The 17171-nt window shown below is 41.1% G+C and overlaps 1 protein-coding gene across 1 annotated transcript in view; it reads left to right on the top strand.

Annotated features, from left to right (window-relative positions):
• The window catches only part of YTHDC2 (YTH domain containing 2), a 237604-nt gene extending 221016 nt beyond the window's left edge, over nucleotides 1-16588 (top strand). The window contains 3 exon segments of the mRNA XM_029571517.1: nucleotides 1091-1273; nucleotides 13729-13828; nucleotides 14662-16588. Of these exon segments, the coding sequence (XP_029427377.1) occupies nucleotides 1091-1273; nucleotides 13729-13809 (264 nt within the window). The 3' untranslated portion in view covers nucleotides 13810-13828; nucleotides 14662-16588.
• The last annotated feature ends 583 nt before the right edge of the window (nucleotides 16589-17171 follow it).

The following is a 17171-nucleotide window of genomic DNA, read 5'->3' as shown; positions in this document are numbered from 1 at the left end:
TGGATTTCTTTTCCAAGAACTTATCCAAACATTTTTTGAACCCAGCTACACTAACTGCACTAACCACATCCTCTGGCATCAAATTCCAGAGCTTAATTGTGCGTTGAGTGAAAAAGAATTTTCTCTGATTAGTCTTAAATGTGCTACTTGATAACTTCATGGAATGCCCGCTGGTCCTTCTATTATCTGAAAGTGTAAATAACTGATTCACATCTACTTGTTGAAGACATCTCATGATCTTAAAGACCTCTTTCATATCCCCCCCTCAGCCGTCTCTTCTCCAAGCTGACCAGCCCTAACCTCTTCAGCCTTTCCTCATAGGGGATCTGTTCCATCCCCTTTATCATTTTGGTTGCCCTTCTCTGTACCTGCTCCATCGCAACAGGGCGTGCTCAAAGTTCTAGAAACTTTGAGATAAAATTTTTATGCCTAGTTCCATCTGATGATGTCACTCACTTGTGAGGACCTACATCCTGCTGTCCTCTGAGAGCACCTGTTACAGGTAAGCAACTCTGCTCTATCTCTAAAATATTTAATCCTTATAGTCCTTAAGCCTCTTGTACAAAAAGGCCCTGTAATAAGAAAATGTGATATTCTGCTCATGTAAATGAAGTTGGTGCCATTTTCATAGGACTATTCAAATATGCAGAGCAGTAATACAAATAGATTGTAATCCAGGTATAGATTTGTCAAGTATTATTGTTACTGATGAAAACAACCTTAGTCTTACAGAATAGCTGGCAGGTTTGACTGGACCCATTCATGATAAACCTATGTAATTGTTTTGAAAATACCTGAAATGATAGTCTGAATCACAGCACTGGTTAACTGTTTCATGAGAGACATACATTTGGTGGGGACTGAAGGCACTGTTTCATCTCTTTCCACTTGTGAACTATAGATGTTTAGGTGAAACTTCACAGTTACAAAATATGATCTAATCATCAATCTGATGAGAAAAAGTCTGAATTGAAAAAAGATCCCAATGTATTAAGATGAAGACAATCTAAGAAATAGAATAGCATAACAGCAAAACATTATCTTTGAGCTGACATTCATTTTAAAATGCATGCATTTTGATTTTGAATAGGGTTTCGCTCGAATGTCTTCCGAGATTGGACGGGAGAAAAGCCAAGATTGGGGCTCTACAGGGCTGGGAGGCGTATTTAAGGTGGAATGGATTAGGAAAGAGAGTCTTCCATTTCAGTATGCACACCATCTACTCAACCCTTGGAATGATAACAAGAAAGTTCAGATCAGCAGGGATGGACAGGTAATATGTATTGCCTGTAGGGCTGATGCTAACCATGCATGTCTCTTGAGATTGTGCCTTTCTTTTGACTTTATAATATGCCTAGTGACAGCAGGCTTCCTACATATAGATTCTCCAAGTATAGACAAATGGTGATGGATCAGAAATAAAATATATTCATTTTTAGACTATTTTACTCTGTATTCATATTTATCTAGGCAATTGTTTCAGTAAAACAAGGGTATTCTATACGAGTAAAGCTCATGTGCCTATGCTTTATCATGGTACCTATAAATAATCCCTCTCTTTACAGGAAAAAAAATGGTTAACTAAAATGTTTCAGTAATTATGACTGTAATGAAGGGGAGTTATACATTGTGAGGCCGATATTCAGCACTGATTAGCCGGATAAGTAGTGACTTATCCGGCTAAGTGGCTGCCGCTTAATGTCTGGCTATCTTCAGCGGTCGCCACTTAACCAGTTAAATGCTTATCCAGCTAAGTAGAAAGCTGGATATCTAATGGCGGGCAGTGAGCGACTCGAGGAGGAGCTACTTATCTATTTTATCGTAGCTGGATATGTGCCGATATTCAGACTTATTCTCCTGCAGTAGATGGATAAGTTAGACCTGCACAATAGCAGGTCTAAACTTAACCGTATATGAGTTATCCATCTAAGTGGAGATTTCTCTGGAGATATTCAGTAACTTAGCTATGCTGCTGATTATCCCTGGTAAGTTATACAGATAACTCTTATCTGGCTAAGTTACATAGTCATTTAGTTTTGAATATTGAAGCAAAAATGTCTTTGAAGAGAGAGAATTGTTGCCTGAAACCTTTCTGTGTAATTATAGAAAAATGTCTTGTGGGCAGGATATCTTATTGAACAGACAGCATGCATCAGATACCACTGGTATAAAGTCTGTTTTCCAGTTTTTCTTTTGTAAATTCCAAGGTATCTTCACCTAACTTATATTTTGAGAAACTATTAAAAAAAATTAAAATTTTGCATAGTTAACTCATTTTTGTGTCCCCAAAATACTTTTTTTTTTTAACTAAAATTTCCTCTTGAGTTAGAACAAAAGTGTAAGCTTACAATGCTTTCCAGTAATATTGCTTTCGTTCAAATGGGATTGTGAGCCAAAAAAAAGTATTTTGAGGCAAAAGAATTATCCATTCCTGAAACCCTCATTTCATGTATTTTCAGAAAATATAACTTAGTAGGATGCTTTATTGTGCAGACTTGATTTTCATTCAGAATGATTGGGCCTATTACTGCAATCCACTAATTATTTCCCTATCATCCTCTTTTTCACTGTAAATATAACTTGACAAGAAGGTAATACTTCCCCAATCTGTCTCGGTAACCCCATGGCCAGTTAGGTTTTCAGGATATCCATAATGAAATATGCATGAGATAAGTTTTCTTACAATGATACCTAATATATGCATATTCATTTGGATATCCTGAAAACCCAACTGCCTGTGGGATCACCAGGACAGGTTTGGGAAGTCCTTCAATAAGACATTCTGCCACATGTTAAGTTTTCTTGAACTATGCAATATTAATGATTATAAGAATTGATTGACTATCTTATCGCCACAAGTTTTCTTACCTGTAATCCTCCTTGTAGCAGAAAAATAGTATGGAAGTAGAATGTTTTACTAGTAATACCTTGGCTCATGGGGTTTTGGGAAAAATAGTTTAGAGGGGAAAGAATAGTAACGCATATCTGAATCAGTCGTTTTCCTAGCATATATCCAGATAGATTCAGGACCAATGAATTATTCTCCCCTTCCAGCAGATGGAGACTGAGTCAGGTTGCAAAGCTGACACCACAGTACATATAGCTCTGCAGTGACTTCAGCTCTCCAGTATTCTCAGTCTCCAGTAGATGGTGGATGTACCTCTCCCTATAGGGATTGTTGTACTTTTTAGAAGGAGAAATTCTACATTCTAAATTGAAGGAAAATTGAGCCCCGCTCTCCTGCGGTGATACCTAAAGGTCCCTCCCAGTTGAGAATTACTGAGGCAATTTCCGAGATCTCTCAGAGGTGTGCCTTGGTCCAGTAGCCGGTTCACGGCATGGACTTTGCTGCTTAAGCAGCTGAAAGGCAGTGGGTGCAGGAAGCCAAGTGTGGCGCTGACGGCCAAAGCCCCCTCCCCCCTTCTCGCAGCTGGAGACCATCTCTGTACTCAGCCGGTAAGCGCTGAGCCCAGGTAAGTTTAAAAAAAGAAAAAAAAAAAAGGAAGATTACTTCCCGATTCAGAGACGATCAGAAGGAGTTTCGGTAGGTCTCCCCTTGGCCTCCATGCTTGGTGCGCCGTACCGACATTGTTCCCACTTCTGTTGGAAGAAAGGGGAATTGGGCTTCGGTGCGGGTTGAGCAGCACCCAGTGGGCTAGGCCCAATTATAGGCTTGGTCAGCACACTGCGTGGTAGGCCACAGTGGCACCGTCTTGCACACATTTGTGTGTACCATATTGCTCTCCATAGGATGCAGTATGTGTAATGCGTTAGCTCTGCACATGCACTATTCGCATAACGTCTAGCATGTCCCTACGTGCACAACTTGAAAGCACACAAGATAGGAAGAGCTGTATGCATGGACTGTGCATGTGCATCACTGTGCCCTGCCCGGACACTTGGAACTGTACAAACATTTTAAGTGCGAGCAGAGAGAGTGCACATCTAGAGCTGCAAATAGTACCGCCAAAACTAAGTGCCTTGCTCTCTGCAGTGCTTGCCATATTAGAGCCTCTTAGCCTGACCTGGACGCCAACTTATGTCGGCGCTGCGAGGAAGCCCAAGGAGAATTGACCTCCTTGGACTTTGCTAAGTCAGGCTCCTCCCATTCGGATTGATGGGTTGGCCACTGCCTTAATTGGAATTATGCCGGTTCTTAGTATCTCCTTGATGGATTCATCCATGGGAGAGGGAAATTCAACTGGTCCCACCCCCAATACACCCCCTAGATTAGGCATGGACCCCATTGCCTTTTCCTGGATGGAGTATTTCCAGGTGCTACAAGCCTTCGTGCAGGCGCAGTTTACTGCCTCTCTTGCTCCTGTCCGGATGGAACCTCAGCCGGTGGCCTCGCCCTATCCCATTCCTACTGGCAGGGATCCGGATGGCACAGATGAAGAGGAAGATACAGATTTCTTGGAAGATGGGGAAATTCCCCCTGGGTTAGAACCATATCATACCATGTTACGATTTTCCCAAAGAGACAAATTGCCGGCCCTGGTTTCCCAGATCTTGAAAATGCTGGGAGTTTCTGGGGTGAACTCTGACAGAACCAAAGAAGAATCCCATTCTAATTTCACTGTGGAAGGCCGCCTGCTATTTTCCAATGATGGATGCCATCCAGGAGTTGATTGATCTGGAATGGGATGCCCCAGAAGCAAGTTTTAAAGTGGGCCAAGCGTTGGAACCTCTGTACCCTCTTGACCCAGCAGTAAGGGAACGTTTGTGCTTTCCTAAAGTTGATGCACTGGTCTGTGCTGTCTCTAAACGAACAACTATCCCAGTGGAAGGAGGAACAGCCTTCAAAGATGCACATGATAGACTGATTGACTCTATCTTTAAACAAGCTTTGACATTGTAGCAATGACTTTACAGATAGTTTCTTGTTGCGCTTTGGTGGCTCGTTCATGTCTGCTTTTTTCTCAGGAGATTAATGAGTCCGGGGTGAATTCCAGATCAGTTATGGAACCCACTGCTGCCTGTTTAGCAGACGCAGGCTCTGATTTAGTCCGTACTTCGGCCAGAGGAGTGGCTGTGGAACTGGTCAGCTGACGCAACCTCCAAAGCTAATTTTACAAAGATACCCTTTAAAGGATCACTCCTATTCAAGAGCGAGTTGGAAAAACTGGCCAGTAAATGGGGCGAGTCTCCAGTTCCACGATTACCGGAAGATAAGAGAAAGCAGTCACAGTGCCTCTCGCCTGTGAGGGGTAGTTCCAAGGGTTCCCAGTGTTTTTGGCCCTATAGAAATTCAACATTTCAGAGGTCTCAACCACTTGGGAGGTCCTAGTCCTTTCGTACCTGACAGCCCAGGAGAGGGGCAGGTTTGGGTTCAATCTCATCCCGAAATCCACAATGAAATTTTTTCCGACCCACCTTCAGGACAAGGAAATAGGGGGTCACTTGTCTCTCTTTTACCAACAGTGGGTCGAGATTACTTCGGACAAATGGGTACCAGAAGTCATTCAAGAAGGATATGCACTGGAATTCCTCAGCATTCCTCAGGACATATTCATGATGTCTCCTTGCCAATCCCAGCACAAGAAGCAGGTAGTGGAGATTACACTTCTAAGACTTCTCAGTATGAGGGCGGTAGTCCCAGTACCTACGCCCAAGGAAAATATAGGGCGTTATTCCATTTATTTTGTCATACCCACGAAAAAAGATTCCTTTTGCCCCCATCCTGGACCTCAAGAGCGTCAACCATCCCTTGCGAGTAACTCATTTTTGCATGGAAACCTTAGGTTCTGTGATAATGGCCATACAACCGGGAGAGTTCCTAACCTCCCTGGATCTATTCGAAGCCTACCTACATATTCTAATCCAACAGGAACACCACTGTTTCCTACACTTTGCGGTGCTGGGTCATCATTATCAGTTTTGGGCATTACCCTTTGGCTTAGCCACCGCCCCCAGAACCTTTTCCAAGATCATGGTGGTCGTGGTGGCAGCGTTAAGAAAAGAAGGGATCCTGGTGCACCCAGGACGTTTGGCTGATCTGGGCCAGGTCCATGGAAGAGAGCCTCTTGGTAACCAACAGGGTGATCTCCCTGTTACAAGAACTCGGCTGGGTAGTAAACCTGACCAAGAGCAGCCTCAAGCCTTCCCAGTCCTTCGAGTATCTGGGAGTCCAGTTCGACACCAGGTGGGGCAAAGACTTTCTTCCATCCACATGGATATAGAAGTTGATATACCAGGTGCGTCACCTGGTGAACACAGTACGCTCGATGGTGTGGAGCTATCGCCAAGTTCTCTGGTTGATGGCAGCAACCCTGGAAGTAGTGCCATGGGCAAGGGCACGTGCATCCGCTTAAATGCTGTCTGCTATCAAGTTGAAACCCACAGTCTCTAGACTATTCAGTTCATCTCTACCTACCGATGGGAGTCTGCTGTCACCTCTAGAGGTGGTTACAGGAAGCTCATCTGAACAAGGGTGTGTCCCTGTCCTCATTGGACCAGCTGGATCTCATGTCAGATGCGAGTCTCTGGGGCTGGGGAGCTCACTCTCAGGAGCTGACAGTCAGGGACTGTGGACAGAAGAAGAGGTCCTCTGGAACATCAATTGCCTGGAGGCCTGGGCAATCAGATTGACGTGTTTATAGTTCAGCCATAGACTACAGGGCCAGGCAGTCCGTGTAATGTCAGACAATGCGACGACGATAGCCTACATTAACCTCCAGGGAGGAACTAAGAGCCAACAAGTGTCACAGGAGATAGACCTCCTGATAGAGTGGGCGGAAGAACATCTACAGATGATCTCAGTCTCCCACATCGCAGGTAAAGACAACATCAGAGCAAACTTTCTAAGCAGGGAGTGTCTGGATCCAGGAGAGTGGGGATTGTTGGCCAAAGCATTTCAACTGATAGCAGATCTTTGCGGCCTCCCATCAATCTTCTTGCTGGCTGCATCCCACAATGTGAAGTCTCCTCGATTCTTCAGTCGCAGAAGAGATCCATGGTCCCTGAGAATCGACGCTCTCGTCCAGATCTGCCTGGAAGATGAATTGCTATACGCCTTCCCTCCATGGATCCTCATTCACAGAATCGAACGCCACAGGAGACTAATTCTACTAGTAGCTCTGGATTGGCCCAGGCGTCCGTGGTATGTGGACATGCGGAGACTCCTGGTGGAGAATTCCCTGTGCCTCCCACCACACAGGGACCTGTTACAGCAGGGACTGGTCCTTCACAAGGATCCAACTCAATTCTGTCTTACAGTCTGGCCCTTGAGAGGGCTGGCCTGATAAAGCAAGGATATTCTGCAGTGGTAATTGTCACCTTACTCTGCACTAGGAAGTTCTCCACATCCTTAGCGTTTGTGCGGGTCTGGAGGGTATTTGAGGTCTGGTGCGAGGAACGCGGTGTCAACCCTCAGGCAGTCAAAGTTCCACATATTCTGGAATTTTTGCAGGACGGTTTGAATAAAGGTTTGGCTCTTAACTCCTTGAAGGTGCAAGTAGCAGCTCTCTCCTGTTTTAAGGGTAAGGTGAATGGGGCCTCCCTGTCTGCCCACCCTGACGTGGCCCGTTTTCTGAAGGGAGTGAAACACCTTTTAACCTCCCTTACGGTTACCGGTCCCCTTATGGAATCTCAATCTAGTTCTGGAATTCTTGGCAGGCTCTTCATTTCGGCCGCTGCAGTCTTTCCTTGCACTTATTGACCTTGAAGATGGTGTTCCTAGTGGCTATATGCTCGGCACATTACATCTCTGAACTGCAGGTGTTGTAATGCCAAGAGCCGTTCCTCTGGAAGCTCCAGGGGCATTACAGCTACGTACTGTCCCATTCTTCTTGCCCAAAGTAAGAACATAAGAACATGCCATACTGGGTCAGACCAAGGGTCCATCAAGCCCAGCATCCTGTTTCCAACAGTGGCCAATCCAGGCCATAAGAACCTGGCAAGTACCCAAAAACTAAGTCTATTCCATGTTACCGTTGTTAGTAATAGCAGTGGCTATTTTCTAAGTCAACTTAGTTAACTTAATTAATAGCAGGTAATGGACTTCTCCAAGAACTTATCCAATCCTTTTTTAAACACAGCTATACTAACTGCACTAACCACATCCTCTGGCAACAACTTCCAGAGTTTAATTGTGAATTGAGTAAAAAAGAACTTTCTCCGATTAGTTTTAAATGTGCCACATGCTAACTTCATGGAATGCCCCCTAGTCTTTCTACTATCCGAAAGAGTAAATAACCGATTCACATCTACCCATTCTAGACCTCTCATGATTTTAAACACCTCTATCATATCCCCCCTCAGCCGTCTCTTCTCCAAGCTGAAAAGTCTTTATATTTGTATTTACTATTTATATTTATTATTTAGCCATTAACATTGTTCTGTTACCACTTGGTACTATTTCTCTCCTTTACCTCAAACTCTAAGTTCCTACTAAGTTAGCCATGTTATTTATACCCAATTGTTGGATGTAATTTGTATATTTGTTTAATTGTTCAATCTGTTTGATGTAATTTTCTGTTCCTTGTTCTGTGTATACCGAAGTGGTATGCACAAGTGCATGAACTCCGGTATATAAAAGCCTTTAAATAAATAAATAAATAAATAAGTCCTAACCTCTTTAGTCTTTCCTCATAGGGGAGCTGTTCCATTCCCCTTATCATTTTGGTAGCCCTTCTCTGTACCTTCTCCATCGCAATTATATCTTTTTTGAGATGCGGCGACCAGAATTGTACACAGTATTCAAGGTGCGGTCTCACCATGGAGTGATACAGAGGCATTATGACATTTTCCGTTTTATTCACCTTTCCCTTTCTAATAATTCCCAACATTCTATTTGCTTTCTTGATGCCGCAGCACACTGAACCAACAATTTCAATGTGTTATCCACTATTTATTTATTTATTTATTTATTTATTTTATTTATTTATTTATGTTTTTTATATACCGGTCTTCTTACATTATATGCAAATCAAATCGGTTTACAGAGAACTATTGAAAGGTTTGCTTGGGAGCAATTACATATAACGAATAACTTTTTGAACAAACAGATAAATAGAACTTTTTAAACAAAAGTTAAAGAGAAATATATTAGACAAATACACTGAGTTATAAATGTCTATGTTATAAATATCTTATATATAAATATGTTATAAATATAAATAAAAATGTCTGAGTTATAAATATCTATGTCTATGATGCCTAGATCTCTTTCTTGGGTTGTAGCACCTAATATGGAACCTAACATTGTGTAACTATATGCATCACCTTGGCACTTATCCACATTAAATTTCATCTGCCATTTTGTTGCCCAATTTTCCAGTCTCACAAGGTCTTCCTGCAATTTATCACAATCTGCTTGTGATTTAACTACTCTGAACAATTTTGTATCATCTGCAAATTTGATTATCTCACTCATCGTATTTCTTTCCAGATCATTTATAAATATATTGAAAAGTAAGTGTCCCAATACAGATCCCTGAGGCACTCCATTGCCCACTCCCTTCCACTGAGAAAATTGTACATTTAATCCTACTCTCTATTTCCTGTCTTTTTGCCAATTTGCAATCCACGAAAGGACATCGCCACCTATCCGATGTCAACAGGAGACAGCAGTCTAACTTCTGCCCATGAGACTGCCTGAGCCCTAGTCAAATGAGTTCTCATCTGAGAAGGTAATGGCTTTCCAGCCTCCACATAGGCTCCCATGACTACCTCCTTAATCCAGTGAGGTATGGTAGCTAGCGAAGCTGGCTCGCCCTGTTTCCTTCCACCATGAAGGACAAACAGGCGGTCCGTCTTTTGGACCAGTTTTGAGATTTCTAGATACTGCACCAGAAGTCTCTTAACATCCAAATGTGGAGGAGATGATATTCCTCTACATCCTTGAGTTTATCTAGGGATGGCAACGAAATGAACTGATTCAAATGAAACTCTGATTTGTCCTTCATGGTGGAAGGAAACAGGGCTAGCCAGCTTCGCTAGCTGCCATACCTCACTGGATTAAGGAGGTAGTCATGGGAGCCTATGTGGAGGCTGGAAAGCCATTACCTTCTCAGATGAGAACTCATTTGACTAGGGTCAGGCAGTCTCATGGGCAGAAGTTAGACTGCTGTCTCCTGTTGACATCTGCTGAGCAGTGACGTGGCCCTTCTTGCACACTTTCTCCAGGTTTTATTGCCTGGACGTACAGGCCCGAGAGGATGCAGCCTTTGCACAGACTGTGTTGACCGTACCACAGGCAGCCTCCCATCCCAATAGGGAGTAGCTTTTGTACATCCCATTGGTCCTGAGTCCATCTGGCTACACACAAGGAAATAGAGAAATTACTTACCTCATAATTTAGTTTTCCTTAGTGTAGACAGATGGACTCAGCATCTCGCCCTCGGCTGCCCAAGAACTGCGCCACGGGTAAGTGTTCATCCAGTCCCTAGATTAGGATACCTGTATTCTTACTGACGTTTAGTATTTAAGGTTGGTTGAGTACAGTTACTGTTATCTGTTTTAATCATAATTTTAATCATATTTTTAGTCAAGTCTTTTCACTAGTATGTCCACAGTGGCTTTTGAAGAGAATACTGGAGAGCTGAGGTCACTGCAGGGCTATATGTACCTTGACATCAGCTTTGCAACTTCACTCCGTCTCTATCTGCTGGCAGGGGAACATAACCCATTGGTCCTGAGTCCGTCTGTCTACACTAAAGAAAACAAAATTATCAGGGAAGTAATTTCTCAATTATTTTCCATTGCTATGGGGCCTATGCAATAAAACATTACTAAAAAAAAGTTTTTGCATGTATGTGCTAAAAAAATATAATGTGCATGTTGAAATGCACTTAATGAATGTCGCAAAAAGATTTAGCATGGATGTGGTAAAAAAAAAAAAAAAAAATCCCCAGACAGTGTGCTCATATTCAGGCTGATTCAATAAAAGTCGCAGGAGAGCGGGTGAGCGCCCAGGCCACTCTCCTGTGCGCTTGATTCAACAATCATTCAGTGAACAACACAATACCCCCACATGAAAACCTGCTTATTCAAACAATCATTCACTGAGCAACACAACACCCCCACATGACACCCTCTCCCCTCCATCCTCCCATCTTTTCTGTCAAAAGTGCCTCTTCTGTAAAAGTGACATATTGTAAATTGTGTAAATAATGACACTGTTTAAGCCTTATAGTTTACAATCTCTGACTTTCTCTCTGTAACTTGCTAAAAATTATGCCGTCATTATTTGTAACTTGTTGAAAATTATGCCTTACTATCTGTAACTTGTTGAAAATTATGCCTTTTCCTTCCGTAACTTGTTAAAAAAAATTTTGCCTTCCTTCTAACAGTTCATTGTTTCACTGTAAAGCGCTTGTTGCTGAATTATGTTTTATGTGAACCGATGAGATGTTCCCAACGTTCATCGGTATATAAAAACCTCCAAATAAATAAATAAATGAGGGCCCGCGGTAAAAAGAGGCGCTGGGGACATTAGCACGTCCCTAGCGCCTCCTTTTTGACAGGAGCGGCGGCTGTCAGCGGGTTTGACAGCCGACGCTCAATTTTGCCGGCGTCTGTTCTCAAACCTGCTGACAGCTACGGGTTCGGAAAACGGACTCCGGCATAATTGAGCATCCGTCTTCCTACCCACGGGCCGATTTTACATTTTTTTTTTTTTAATTTTTAATTATTTTTAACTTTTGGGACTTGATATTAAGTTGGAGGGTGTACAGAAAAGCAGTTTTTACTGCTTTTCTGTGCACTTCCCCGGCGCCTGCATAAATTAATGCCTACCTTTGGGTAGGTGCTAATTTCTGAAAGTAAAATGTGCGGCTTGGCTGCACATTTTACTTAGTGAATCACGTGGGAATAACTAATAGGGCCATCAACATGTATTTGCATGTTGCGGGAGCTATTAGTTTCGGGAGGGGGGGTTTGGAAGCGTGTTTTTGACGCGCTATTACCCCTTACTGAATAAGGGGTAAAGCTAGCGCGTCGAAAACGTGCGCCCAAACGTGGATTAACAGTGCACTCCACCAGAGCGCACTGTCCTGTATCGGCCTGTATATATGCTAAAAATGCATTGATTAAACAACCTGACCAAGGGGGTTATTTTCAAAAGGAGTTACACACATAAATGTAACTACTATTATAGCAATTTCCAAAAGCCCACTTACCGCTGGGAAGCCAAGCAGTGTGATCATGCTAAACTGAGTATGTTCGGTTCTTTTTTCCTCTGCTTTTCCTGCTTGCTTGCTGGCACAGTGGGGGGTTTTGTTTGTCGGTTCTCAGGAGAAAAGTGGGAGAGCTGCTAGACTCCAGGAGAGTAAGTGAAAGGAGAACAGTTACAAGAGAGCTGCAAACTGGCATGACTGTATGTTTGTGTCTTCTATGTCAGTGTCTTCAAAGAGAGGATTGGTTGAGCGAGTGTGAGAGGTTTGGTTGGAGAGGGAAGGGAGCATGGAAGGTGGCAACCCAGGGAAGAATCTGGCTGTCCTGACTCATAACAGCATTAGCATTTCAACTTTTCCCCCTCCGTGACTTACACTGTAGTGTAGTGACTGCAGTAGTTGAACCACACAGTCTGTTAGTGCCTCAAAGCTCACAGAAAATAGCTCTGTATTCAAGCCATAACAATTGGTGAGCTCATAGATTTTGAGGCTTAGGCTGTTGTTCATTCTCAAGCCTCTGAATGCCTATAGTGTCTTTGTCCACACTAACAATGACTAACAAAGAAAGTTTGTTTTCTGCGACCCTATTACTTGGAAATACATTTGCCTTGTGTAAATAAAGGCATATTGATTTTTAAAGTGCTCATGTGAGTGTTGGTGTGTCTCCTCCTCCTCTCACTGTCATTCTTTCACACTGTTATCTATGTCTCCACAGTTCTGGTTGTGCCCTGTGAAAGCTTTCTTTTTATATTGGGGAGGGGGATAGAAAGGACTGGGGGTCTGTTGGTTAGTCACTTGCTACTGGAGGGACCTCCTGAAACCTCTTGCTTTGTGTTTAGGCAGGGGTTGGGGCTGTGACCCCAACAAAAACTGCAGTTCATAGTCAAGCCTTGGAAGACATGCAGTACTTGTTGGCCAGACCACCACAACAGTAATAGTAATGATCCTGATAATCATGCCAATACTTTGGAAAATATGAATTTATACATTAAACCTCTTATCTTGTACAATGTGAGGTGTGTGGCACTGCTTGAAGAACCTCCTGTGTTATATAACTCTTGTTTGAGAAGACATATTTGTCTTATGAATATATGTGTGTAAGAATTCCTGAAAAAAGTGTTAGCTGTGTTTTTTTTTGCAAAAAGAAGTGTGGTTAAATGTATTTATCAGTGGTCTATGAGTAAAGTTTTGCAGTGTCGTTTCATTTTTCAGGCCCTCTGCAGTTAGCTGAGGCCTTCCTTCCTTTCAGCAGAATAGCTTTAGTATCACCTCCCATAATCAAGTACTTTAGTAGTCAATTCAGGTTAGCCTTTACCACAGTGCACCAGCTCTTCCTTTTTAACAATGGAAGAATTGGTAGATACCCTACCTTCCCTGCAGCAGAATAGTTTAAATGTCACCAGTAGTACTCATAAAATACCGTTTATATGGATTATGTAATTCCCCATGAATTTACTTTTGCTAGTACTCAGAAGTTCCCAGCAAAATACCTGTATAGTTTTTATGCAGTTCCCTTCAAAGTTATCTTAGCTTATCCCTAGAACGTTCCTAGAGGAAAAAAACCTTGACATAATGCATCTTCTGATCTTACTATTTCCCTCTATTCTTTTAGGAATTAGAACCACAAGTTGGGGAACAGTTGCTACAACTGTGGGATCGTATTCCTTTAGGAGATAAAAACCCTACTCATTGACACACATCACCATATTAAGGTAGGTATTTATCAGCTAGTAATATCCTATTTTGGCTAACTGCAAAAAAAGTTCATAAATTGTATTCTATAATTGATCTCTGAACCTCATAAGATGTGGGCATTGTCTGGTCCAACATGGCTTAGCCTTGAAATCTCTTCTTACTACTGATCTCATTAGAGGAAAGAAAACAGCATTCAGATTTAGTAAAGTAATGACTTCAAAAACCTTGAAAATAGTGTGGCAAACAGAATGTCTCATGTACTCATGGCATAATCCATACACACATTTTCAGCTCCACAAAAGCTACTGTATAAAGCCAAAAACTTAAGTCAATCAATCAACTGGTCTTTTTCTTGCATTTTGGTTGTGTAAAGAAGAGTTTTAGTAGCCGGATTAATATTGAAGAATACTGAAATTATAGTAGACTGTGATACCTTTTAATTGACTAACAAAATAGCAGATGTAGTATAGAAGCTTTGGCAGTCACTGTGAACAAGGGACACTGCATAGTCTCAAAAGGTCACTTACAACATTTTTTTTGCTAGGCTAATAAAAATTACTGCAACCTGCAAATAATGTTTACTAGTAAACATAAAGCAGCTTGAATAGTGTACAGTTTCTGTTCAGATCACAAATCAAGGATATCCTTTATTTATCATTTATTTTATCTGTGGGAAATGCCGTATTAACAAATTTCTGATCTTCAAATAGCTTTAAGTGATTATTTCAAAATGTTTAATTGTCAGTTGAAACGTTTTTGTTTGTTAAGAAAGATGTGGTTGCACTTTTACGTATTTAATCATGGGATGAGAATACAGTTGCTTATTTTTCTCGTGTGTTTTGCTTTTTAGTTGTTGCTGCTCCAGAGACACCTTTTGTTTATATAATCACCAGAGATCTGAATCTACAGGGAAAAATATAACAAATAGATGGACAAAATGTTGTGTGACTTCAAGAGGTTGCATGGAATTGATGACATTCCTTTCAACATACCGTCTTTAAAACTAAACTGAACTGCACCATTTCAACTATAGGAGAAAGCTGTGGCCATCAATGGCTTAACAGTATGTTGTTTGTTTGAAAGTTCAATGTTAATAAGATCTTTTGATTAAGCATGGTGTATTACATTTTTCCTTATGTGGCAGTCCTGAAACTGAAACAATTTTTTTTTTTTAAAGAAAAAGTTTAAACCAACTCAAATAACATTACTGACAAGTTTTTAATAGAATAAAATTGGTAAAATTGTTTTTCACTTCTGCTTTTCAGCAATCATCCAAATAGCTAGGTATAAATAATGGAGTAGAAACTGCAGCTCTTGTTTACCTGAGCCTTGTGAAGCCAGTAAATTTCTGACATATAATAAGTTGCTGTTGAGGATATTCTCAAGCTAATTTTATAAAGTTGCAGTTATCATAGATGCTGATCCATAGTTGATGCTGTTGGTCTGCTTACCAAAGAGCCTTGTCAGATATATAGTTAAAAATGACATCTGAACCGCTCTTCCTGGTTCCTAACCAAGAATACTATTATTCCTTCAGTGCTGCATTTGGCCTTCACGTTTTTCTCCGTTTTCCTCCACTACATAAAGCCCACCACATTATGTGGTGTTACCAGTAGGGAGCACAGACAATATTAGCAGACTCTAGAACATATATTATTCCCCTCTGGCTGTTCAAACTTGCTTTCATACTGGTACACCTTAACTCCAGTAGTAAGTTAAATGATTTTATTGGTTTCTCATAAACAGCAAAACCACTAAACATTTGTTTGCATTATCTTTTATTTATGTTTTCTCTTATGAGGTCTTTTGGAGGGGAAGGGAGATTTAGTGGATTGCACTAGTCCTTAATCTCTGAAAATTTGAATGTAATCGCAGTTTAAGTGTTTACTCTAATAGATTTGGTGATTCTGAGTTACTGTATCAGTTGGCTGCTCATCCAGGCTACAAAACCACTGCATGACTGACAGTGTCAAAACCCTAGAAGTAGCCATAGTAATTCACGAAGATTGGATACAAATGGCTGTGTGAGGAGTTGGCACAAAGGCTGCTTTTAACTAACTGGTGCTATTAAAAAGATGTAGCAATTTCTCCAAAACAAAAGTCCTTTATAACTCACCCTTTGCTTCCTTGTATGCTAGTTTTGAATTTAAAAATTAGAATACTTCTATTTTTGCTTTCTTTTTAATAGTTATACTTTCCGTATTTCTGTCATACACATTTACTTTCCCTTGTGCACTGCCCTGTCTGGGAATAAAAGGGAGAAGGCAGGAGAAGCCATGAAATACTAGATCTGCACTGAATTGTCTCCCTCCTCAGGATTTTACAGATTAGGTTCTGTAATTTAGAAAGGGAAGTTTTAGGGGCTTTTTATTTATAGTAGTGGAAGTCTCAGTCTTCTTCCACAACTCATGATGTATTTTAATCAGATTTAGATCCCTTTTTTGTTTCAGTAATATGTTTCATAAAAACGTTCTCTAATTAATGTAACTTTCCATTCACGCTTGCATGTATCTTTGGTCTTTCACTTGACATCTTCGAAACTTAAAATAATATGAATTGAACTAGCTGTATGATTTGAGACCACATGCAATTATGTTAAACAGTACATTGCACCACTGAAAATGCATTGTGGTCTTTTCAGCTGCCACTGTAACTTGTGAAGCTTTAGAGAAAATGTACATATATATAGTGTGTCTAATATTTTACATGTAACAGTTCACATACTGTTTTGATGTTCAATGTAAAAACTTTCTGAAATAAAGTTCTGTTATGATTTACAGTTTGAAACCATGGTTTTTTTTATATTCTTGTTTTCTGGAGACATTGCATTTAAAAAATAAAACATTAAAGCGTTTTAAATGTAATCAAATGCTTCTGTAGGATGAAATCCATTCATGATCGTGAATTTCCTGCAGAAGATAGGTTACTTACACTTGACTTGGCACAACAGAAAACAGTATAGTTACAGAAAGTCCCTTAGCACATACCGTTGAGCTTTAAATCTTTGAATGCATAGGAGAGACCTCAATAAACAACTTAAAATGTGAAAATAACCTTTAAAAGTTATTGAAATGCTGATGCATTTTACCCCTGAAGATGCAATTCAAAAGTAGCATTTCTTAGCGTCCGGACAGATGAATCCAGAACCAGTGGGCTATGCACTTCCACCAGCAGATGGAGACAGAGCAAACTGATGTCACAGAATATATGCTCCTGCAGTGACATCAGCCTGCTAGTATTCTCTGTCTCCAGCAGATGGTGGACGTGCATCTCCTACCTGGGATTGTTTAGATTTTAGAAGGAGAATTTACGATAATTTAAAAGGAAAATTGATTGCCCTGCTCTCCTACAGTGATACCA

The sequence above is a fragment of the Rhinatrema bivittatum genome, chromosome 1, assembly GCF_901001135.1.
Source record: "Rhinatrema bivittatum chromosome 1, aRhiBiv1.1, whole genome shotgun sequence".
NCBI lineage: Eukaryota > Metazoa > Chordata > Amphibia > Gymnophiona > Rhinatrematidae > Rhinatrema > Rhinatrema bivittatum.
Note: the sequence above shows the minus strand (reverse complement) of the source record. Positions and strands in the feature narration are given on the sequence as shown.